The sequence below is a fragment of the Notothenia coriiceps genome, unplaced genomic scaffold (genome assembly GCF_000735185.1).
Source record: "Notothenia coriiceps isolate Sejong01 unplaced genomic scaffold, NC01 NC01_scaffold00034707, whole genome shotgun sequence".
NCBI classification, from domain to species: Eukaryota; Metazoa; Chordata; class Actinopteri; order Perciformes; family Nototheniidae; genus Notothenia; species Notothenia coriiceps.
The window spans coordinates 1-9,864 of NW_011367408.1; the positions used below are offsets into that span (position 1 = coordinate 1).

Sequence of the window (9,864 nt, forward strand, 5' to 3'; positions counted from 1 at the left end):
ACCCTCGACCACACAGGTAGGAGACATAGTGTTCACATTAGTTTTAAAGGTCGCCTATTAAAATCCACTTTTCCGTGCCTTCTCTACATCAACATGTGTCCCCTCTTCTTCATGTCTCTTCTACATCAACATGTGTCCCCTCTGTGGAAAGAGACTCTGAACATTTCAGGAACAAAGATTCTCTCTCTTTTTGTCCTGATCCATTTCTATAAAAGCCTGTCTGAAAATGAGCTGATCTGATTTTGGCCACTTTATGATGTCATAACGATGTTTTGGCTTGTGTAACCATTGGCCAATCAGCAACCAAGGTAACCCCTTCATCAGCACTTTTGAAACAGGGCTGAAACAGAGGGGAGTATGGGATGCTGCAATGATCCATGCAATGATCTGTTTGGTGTTTCAGCCAATCAGAGACAGGCTCTGTATGTATCTGAGACCTATAATATATTGATGAAAAACAGTATAATAGGGGACTTTTAAACTCTATCGGTGGTGGAAGAAGAACTTAGGGTGTTAACTTAAGTAAAAGTAGCTTCTGAAATGTAATAAAACTACAGAAAGAGTTAAAAACACAAGTACAATCCTAAGACATAATATTGTCAGCACTGGATAAACCTTAAAACATTTTTTAATTAAATAAACGTCCTTCAAAAACTTCTCTTTTTACAGAACACAGATTTCTATTCATCATTCTGCCTCAGCTCTCTGACCTTCTCCCCATTCAAACTCCAGTGATGGATGTGTTTTGTGCAGACAGCTGCAGCTCGAAAATGAATGATTTCTCCTTGATTTTCTGACTTAACCAGATCACAAGTAAAAAATGATTCCTTTGTGATGTCAAGTCGTAACGTCTGCTGAAGCAAGCTTATTTTGAGTCATTTGTTCTTAGCAGAAAAGCCTGAAGAGTCCTTGAATTTGAGGTCTTTGACACCGAACAAGGACACAGATTTTATAAAGTTTTTAAAAAATACATATTTGCAACAGAACAGACCAATGCTGACATTGTGCTTAGTTTTCATGCAATAAATAATGAACCTTTGAGAGTTTACGATCCCTTTTATTGCTTAATATCAATCATGTAATGTATGTTCACAATTGAAAACAGAAAACAGTATTACTTACTGTAGTTGTACATTCTTTAAAAATGTTTATCCGAACAGACAGATACTGGCATCCCGCCCAAGTTGAATGCAATATTAAAAATGAACCCTGTCGAGGTTTTGAACCCTTTTATTGCTTGATATCAATAATATTAAGGTTTGTTTTGATTATAAATGTACAGAAAATAGTATTACTGACTGTTTTTTTTACATTCTTTAAGTTCTTTTTTAAATTATGATCAAATAGAGTCAACATAATAGTAGTCCCTTTTCAGGGGAGCTTAGAGCAGGGGTGTCAAACTCAAATACACAGTGGGCCAAAATCAAAAAATGGGTACTAGTCGAGGGCCGGACTGGTTNAATGTTTATTGCAAAACTTATTGAAATGAACTTATTGCACATACTAAACCTGGAACTAACAAAGCTTAAATTATTGCCTATAAAAATAACGAGGTGTCATGGCCATTTCCACTGATCATAATTCCATTGTTGAAGTATACTAAAATAGAAAAATACTCTGCAATTTAACAAACTCACATTGGTTTCCAGTGACGTGCGGTGAGCTTCGTGGCTGGTGAGGCACTGACTCTTTCAGAGTCAGATTTACAAATATTATATTTTGACCTTAATCAAAATATTCGGTTATTTTCAAAAGCTTTTTTAGTCTGATGCTTCAATTCATTTTAAACAGACCGTTCAACAAAAGGATACCCAAAATCTAGACATTGGATTGTTCTTTCTTAGTAAGATCCCATTTTCATTAAAATTGTGGTCTTACCTTGACTTGAAGATGAAGTCCATGCTCTCCTTCTGGACAACAATCTCTCCTACTTTTTTGTAAAAGTCCTCCTTATCTTCCTGTAGTTTCAAAAGTCTAGTTTGTTGTTTATGTCTACCGTCTCTGCGTAGAATAACAGTAGGGGGTTGAGGGTTTTGACTCTGCACACCGTTTACATGCAGAAAAACCTTCATAACACACAAGGGGACGGGTAATAACCGGAAAAGCATGACATGTCACCTTTAAACAATCAGTTGGATTCATTTCTTATGGCTCTATCTGCAGCTTTTCCAGAGTCATTTCTTATGATTACATTTTTCCACAGGCCAACAACAGCTTCAAAAAACTATTTCCCTCAAAGAGAAAACCAAACATGCCCTGTTGTCGTGTGAAACAAAGTGCAGAAGGAAACATCCATTGAATCTCAGTGTGCTGCTCTGTGATGCTAGTTCAAGCAGATACTTGGCATCTCATCTTAGGTGCAGGTTCATCAATGTTTGGGCTCAGGCTCTGAGCTGAGGAGACCCTCAGGATTGAGTGAAGGTGTGCGTGCAATATACCAGCGGGCCAGATCTAATAGTAATTTAAAAATGTCCTGCGGGCTAAAATTAAATCCACCAAGGGCCTGATTTGGCCCCCGGGCCTTGAGCCCACATGTGGCTTAGAGTATACAGTGTTACATTTTACGCACTTGTGTCCTATCTTGTTCCATTTTATATATGCATTTTTATCTATAAGGAAACTTACTTGCACCATTATGTCTATTGCACTTCTTGTTGCACTATTAAATGGCTTTTCTTTTCACGTTAGGTATATTTGTAGGTTGCATTGTTGCCAAAACTACTCTGTAGATAAGATAAGATAAGACTTTATTTGTCCCGAAGGAAATTGTTGTGCTAGAGTTACAAAATAATACAATAAACTCAGCAGCTTAATAATAATAAAACTGTACACTAACAGTGCCGTACAAAGAGCAATTAAATATCCACATGAAACATAGACGGTCACATAATTAATGTAAATATTAACAGTATTAAGTAGTGCAAAAAAACGTAGTGGCAGATACGTAATTGCACGTCATCATAGCACATTATTGGTAATAATAATATTGCACATGTGATATAGCAACGAGTGTTTTGTAACTACTTATTTGAAACACTTCTCACACCCCCCTCTTCCCTTGTCTCTTGCTGCCCCCTGCAGGCGGACTGGGGAACTTCATCTACATGCAGCTGGGTGACAGTGACACTCCGAGTAAAACTGGTGAACATGACGGTGATGAAGAGGAGAAGGTGGCGAGTCTGGCCAGCCTGCCCATCACAGCCACAGACTCTGACCTGTGCATGTCCTTCTGGTACCACATGTTCGGGGAGCATGCGGGCGCGCTGCACATCAGGCAGAGGAGGGAGGAGGAGGCGGGGGGGCTGATCCTGTGGACGCTCAGCGGGCACCAGGGCAGCCGCTGGAGGGAGGGGAGGGTCCGGCTGCCTCACTCCAGCCTCTCCTACCAGGTAACAAACTCATTTATAGATAAGATAAGACTTTATTAATCCCGAAAGGAAACTGTTGTGCCAGAGTTACAAAAATACAATAAACCCAGCAACATAACAACACAACACTAACAGTGCAGTAAAAAGAGCAATTAAATATCTACAGGAAACACACACGGTCACATCATTAATATAAATATTAACAGTATTTAGTAGTGCAAAAAAACATAGTGGCAGATAATATGTTCATTTTAATATAGATTAGGGTTCAGAAGAAGTTAAGATATTTACATGTTCAACAGGGGAGAAGAGCGATAATTAGAGAAGTATAGCAACAAGTGAATGAAATAGTGTTGTTACATTTTACTCTCATGCAACCCATTGGTGCATCATGTCCTGAATAGACAACTTTGCATATATTGCAGTTCTAAATAAGAAGTTTGTAGATTGTCTAAAGCATGTTTTAATGACTGACTGTGCTTTGTTTCTCAGGTGGTGGTGGAAGGAGTTGCAGAGAGACGCAGTGCCGGTCACATCGCTGTGGACAACATCCAGATCATAGATGGACTCAGTATGGAGGACTGCAAGGGTGAGTGCTGTGTTATTATACCTCACTTAATATTATTAATATATACTGTTATACTGATCAGGGATGTGTCACCTCACAGATCGTTGCCCTTCTTTGTTTTGTCTGACTTTATTTGCATGAATTTGATCTAATGGAAGCTGTTTTTTCTCTTCAGATCCAGAAACTCCTACATCTCCACCAAATGAAATCTTCATCCTACGTAAGTTACATTTCTGATTGCAATGTTGTCAATAAAGTGTAAATATGTTCATGTTGGTTGCACCGACTCTTGATTTTACAGAGCACGTTTCGATAGACTTTCAATGCTCTTCACAGAATGGTAAAAATGTGCCTTCCTAAACTGGGATTTGTGCAAATTAAATCTAGCAAATAATCCTTTAAATTACAATAACAACATCAAATGAATACCAACAATAGAGTTGAAAGATCAAACTTGTGTTTGCTTCTAAGAAATTATAAAAAATGTTTCAGTTAGTTGATACTTTTTAAGACAGTTTAAGGATCGAATCAGTGGATTAAAATCCTCCAAGAAATGTTGTACACATACTTAAAACTACTCCTGATTATTCTTTTGTATGTGTACCATGGATTTGTATAGATTTCCATTGTTCCAGTTGGCCAGTTGTTTCCACTAATTACCGTAGATTTAACTACTAATTTTGACATGAAACTTTTGGATAGAAACCCCTTTATAAGAAGCAGATGACCCTTAAAATTAGATCATTTACATTATCACTTTAACAGAAGATCTGATGGATAATAATGGGTCATAACTAGCGTCCGTCTTTTTATTTTCTCCCAGCGATGGACTCCCTCTCCCAGGAAAACAGTGAGCTGGGGGGTCCGGGCAACATGCTGAAGACCCTGGACCCGATCCTCATCACCATCATCGCCATGTCAGCGCTGGGCGTGTTCCTGGGCGCCATCTGTGGCGTGGTGCTGTACTGCGCCTGCTCGCAGGGCAGCATGACGGACAGGAACTTATCCGCACTGGAGAACTATAACTTTGAGCTGGTGGACGGCGTGAAGCTAAAGAAGGACAAGATGAACGGACAGAATAACTACTCAGAGGCGTGAGGCGGAGGGAGCTGCGGATATCACTCCGCACGGACATTGCAGCCAATCATGTGGGAGTAAAAACACGGGGTCCGAGGCCTCTGAAGGGACGGCAGGGTGGGCTGAAAGTGAGCCAATGTAATTTTGTTTTCTCAGGAGCGGCAGTGAGAAGGACTGACCTGCAGGGGGCACTGTGTATAAAGAATCTGTACAGTAACAAAAAAAAAAGAAGAAGAAAGGATTCTATTTGTTTTTCGGTGTTGATTTCATGTAATCACATGCTGGTGTTGAGACCAATTCAGAAGAAAGTATCGTTTGTGAACTTTATGGAAAGATTTGTTTTTGTTTGTTTTGTTCAGATGTTGTAGTTTCACAGAAAGAGAGGAGAATGTGGAATTTGCTATTCGGATATATGGCTCTTTAGCTCGTCATATGTCCCTGTGAGTTTGTGTGAAAGAGTGTGTGCGTCCATCCATATACTGTATATGCATTTAAGGTGTGTATCATTCAGTCTAGCTGTATGCATGTATGTGTGCATCACACTCATGTAACACACATTGACAGCAACACGTGTCAAATCCATATACTGCATTGAAGGTGTGTATCATTCAGAGTAGGCGTGTATGTGTGCATCACACTCATCTGCATACATGAATGGCAAGCATTTGTATTTGTGTGTGTGAGTTTGTGTGTGTGTGAAGGCGGTTGACCTGTGTCTAGTTCCAACAGTGCCTTTTTGTTTCTCCAATTTTTCTGTTGCCTTGTTTTTTTGCTGGTTTTTTTCTTGCTTCATCCGTCCGGGGGTTCCTACACAAAAACGTGAGAAAAGTCCAGACATTTTTATAGATTGTTATTAAACCAAACTATTGTTTATGTTTCAGTATTGTACTGTCAAATATCAAATGTCGGTGTAGATTTGAAGCTCTTCTTGCCTTGATGACACTCGTGGTGACACGGATACAAATGGTAAAATCCAGAAAACTTTAGGAAAAGTTTTGAAATTCAGAATGTGAAAGGTGTAGGAGCCCTGAAAGCCTCATGTTCATGGCACATGAAACATCCAACATATTGTACATATGTTTTAATATATTTGAGCGTCCTTTTCTATAGAAAAAGACACCAGTGCGGCAGTATCCTTTCTCTGTTGGAATAACATAAATCCTCTAAAATGTACAGAGAAAATATTCATTTGTGCTGGATCTGGTTGCCATTCTGTGATATTTGTTGATGTTGTTTAGTTTCTGTTTGTGCTCTGAAAACAGGGAGGATTTGATATCGATGGAAACGGCTTTGAGATTATGGAGAGATGCCTCATGGGAAGGGATGTTTTTTGTACAGGGTAACACGGACAACCTCACCAAAACAATGACAGCTAGTCAAGATGGATTTTAATATTTTCCCGGCTAACGGTTCTCGCTGGCACACAAAATGACTTCTGAACCTTTAAAGAGACGTGTGTCCAGCCATCAGAAAGACCTCCAACAGCATCTTTTATTAAACTTTGAGGATGTGGAGGACTTAAATGATGACTGTCCTGAATGAAAGACGAAGACACACAGTTTGCCATCACAATGCTGTACTCTCTGTCGGTATTTTTCCTGTGTCGACGATCAGAGGAGAAATCTTTAAAGGATCTAAATGGCGTTTAGCAACTCCAACAAGTGGCTAACTGCAACCTATCATTCTGTCCAATTCGCTTGTGTTAAAGTGGCCATAACACACACAATGACAAAACAAACAATTTACTAGCTATTATCAGAGCAGAGACCCAACAGATATGCTTTGCAAAACAATAAGGCTCATTCATTTCATTCGTTGCTTTTGAAATAATCGGACATTTGATTTGTAGTTTGCAGTGTAACACAATTCTGCAGCAGCTTGATTTGCTGTTCAAACATCTCAGTAAAAATTGTTTAAAAACTGAAATTAATTAGCCTTTTGAGACAGTGCTAGTATAAATGTTATGTTTTAGCTTCTTTAGCTAACGTGTTGTGATAAGTCAATAACCTTGTCAACCTCGAACAGATGTTCACAGATGTGATAATTAATAGGAGAATTCTTACTATATGCTGACGATACTTTACTATATATTAAAAAGCCATTTAGCAGGTTTTACATGTTTCGTGTCCCCTGTTGCACTGTGGAAGTTCAATCTGCCCTTTTTTAATGTAGCATCACATGAACTAAAATTGTGGTAAAAAAAATTCAATTATTTCTTTTAGAGACGTTTTGTTGTAAAGGAAATCCACCTTCTCAATCAGGTTCAATTAAATGATTGTCCGGTTGCAGTAAAGAACATTTCCGATCATTTGAAGGTGCTCTGACTGTCGAGATGTTCCTTTTTGCTCATGAGAACCACACTGGTTTAAAAAATATCTACTACATATGTTTACATTAGAAGACACAGATTATCAAAATTATAATAATTTCCGTCTGAACGAATGTGTTTTTTCCCCTTCAAACAAGAAAGGATGCTGCAGCACTGAAAAACAAAATGTTGCACTGATATATTTAAAAATAAAAAAAAGAATCTGTGTTTATGATGTTGATTTATGAAGAGAGAGGTAGAAGGAAGGAGAGGACAGTGTTATTGTTGCTTCTTTTAACACGGTTTCAGATGAAAATGTTATAATTCTGAAAAATGTACAGAGATGTTTTTCATTCTCGAAAAAGCTTACTATATGCGTCTCTTTGAAACGTAACCATTTTATTTACTTGGTATGATATCACCTTGTTTTTGTACCGTCACTGATGTACGTGCCATTGTTTTATTATTTTTCTTTCTTTGAATGACAAGACTTTTTTTTTTAAATACTGCTTCTGTAATTTTTTTGCCGTCTCAGATCCGGGAAAATTGAAAGAAAGGAAATATGGAAGTAAAAAAAGAACAATGGAAAAGCAGTGAGGCCTTACGTGACTAAAAGTATTGTTTGTACTTTGACTTTCTGCTCAGACTCATCCGTCTCTGTCGTCTCTGATCATCGACTATTACATTCCAAAGAATTGGATCAAATAAATGTTTTAAATAAAAAAGTTCTCTGCTGTTTCTGTCGCACCTCAGAGAGGGTCAATGGTTTTAAACGACACAATTACAAGCGTCTCCTGGTATCTGACTGTATTTTGGGTTTAATCCTCCTGTTGTCCTGGGGGTCAGCAACCCTCTGCTCTGGCTCCCTTGAGCTTAGACAAAAATAAAAAATAAAGAAAATAACAATATTTGTAGGACTATTTATATTTAGTTTTTGCAAATAAAAAAGTAACGGTTTTCATTAGGTCAACTAAAATATGCGTCACATCCTGCTACGGTCCCGCGCCAGTGCCTTTTCTTGAATAACCTGACCCCCGGCTCGATGAGCGAACTATGGATACATCAAAATAAGAAAAGTATCAGAGGAACACACAGACAGTTGCGGCTGGCCAATAGAGGGCGCCACCCTCCATAAACCACACACAAAACATTATTATTATTAATAATACTAATAACTCACCCTTTCTTATCTCTCAAACCTGACATTAACAAGAACACACACAAACACCTGCTGTCTTTCTGCTGACACAATCTCAACTCATAAACACACACACTGTCTTTCTGCTGACACAATCTCAACTCATACACACACACACTGTCTTTCTGCTGACACAATCTCAACTCATACACACGCAAATAATGCTCTAATTTCTCTCACACTCACCCTTTCTTATCACACACACACACACACACACACACACACACACACACACACACACCTGATGTCTTTCTGCTGACACAATCTCAAACTCATACCTGAGTTCTGTTGTGTTGTCTCATCGACACACACACACCTCGCTTTATACTCTTACATTAGACTCAAAACAAACCCACAGAAGAATAGAAGCTCAATGTTCCCTGTGCGACTTTAACGTTTACAACGTGACGCAGGAGTTCCTTCCTGTTCCGGTCAGACATCAAACTGCTGCTGATGGAGAAACGGCTCACCAACCTCCATTATTTATTTCCTGCTACATCTTAGCAAGAGATGCCTTTTTCATCTTGTACAAGTACACCTTTTTCAGCTCTGGTTTCAATGTCATCCCGGTTTTACGGTCTAAAAAGTGTTGCAGGAGTTGTCATCACACTCTGAAGAACAAGAAGACATTTATTTTACCCTGTATTACTTTAAACTCGATGTTTAAGTTTAAAATGTACAAACTATGGTGGCCGGCAGGTGCAATCTCGCTACAACGGCCCAAACACTTACATCAGGAGTAACGTGCTGCAGCTTCAAAAACGATGAAACATATTAATAGCAATGTGCCGAGCCGGCCCGACCCATTAAGCGACATAAGCGGTGCTTAGGGCCCCGCAGACACTAAGGGGCCCCCTAGAAAAGAAAAAAAATTGAAAAAAAAAATTAAAAAATCTCAGTACACCGTCGCCGTGATAAGTATGTTTAATTAATTTTGTTAATATGCCTAGATTGCCTACTCTCAAAGTCATGTATTATATGATTGAATCAATAATATAATACATTAACCGTGCTTTACCTGAACCTCATCATGACACTAGAGAGGACGGCAGGATTGTAATTTCCCGTGTTCAGTGAATGCAACAGAGGCAAGACACCAGACCAACATGAGAGTTGAATTGGGATAAACATGTCTTATTGGCTGACAGGTAGGCCTACTATGGAGGGGAATTTGACAGAGGATAAAAATACTTCATTTAATTTCTGGTAGCAGTCAAATGAGTACCGAGTCCAACAGTGTCAGTTTTATTAAGAACTTGTGGTAAAAAATATGTATATCACTCATTGAATATAGCAGGGGAAAAAAGTGAAGAGCAGTTGATTTGAAAAAATAAACTCGAGAGAC

General features: G+C 38.7%; 1 protein-coding gene across 1 annotated transcript; it reads left to right on the plus strand.

Moving 5' to 3' along the window:
• Positions 1 to 6: 6 nt before the first annotated feature.
• LOC104962421 (neuropilin-1a) lies at positions 7 to 8,117 on the plus strand. Its single transcript, XM_010790855.1, has 5 exons — positions 7 to 16; positions 3,082 to 3,389; positions 3,861 to 3,957; positions 4,112 to 4,156; positions 4,760 to 8,117. The coding sequence occupies exons 2-5, from the start codon at positions 3,105 to 3,107 to the stop codon at positions 5,032 to 5,034; spliced, it is 702 nt and encodes a 233-aa protein (XP_010789157.1). The 5' UTR covers positions 7 to 16; positions 3,082 to 3,104; the 3' UTR covers positions 5,035 to 8,117.
• Positions 8,118 to 9,864: the final 1,747 nt, after the last annotated feature.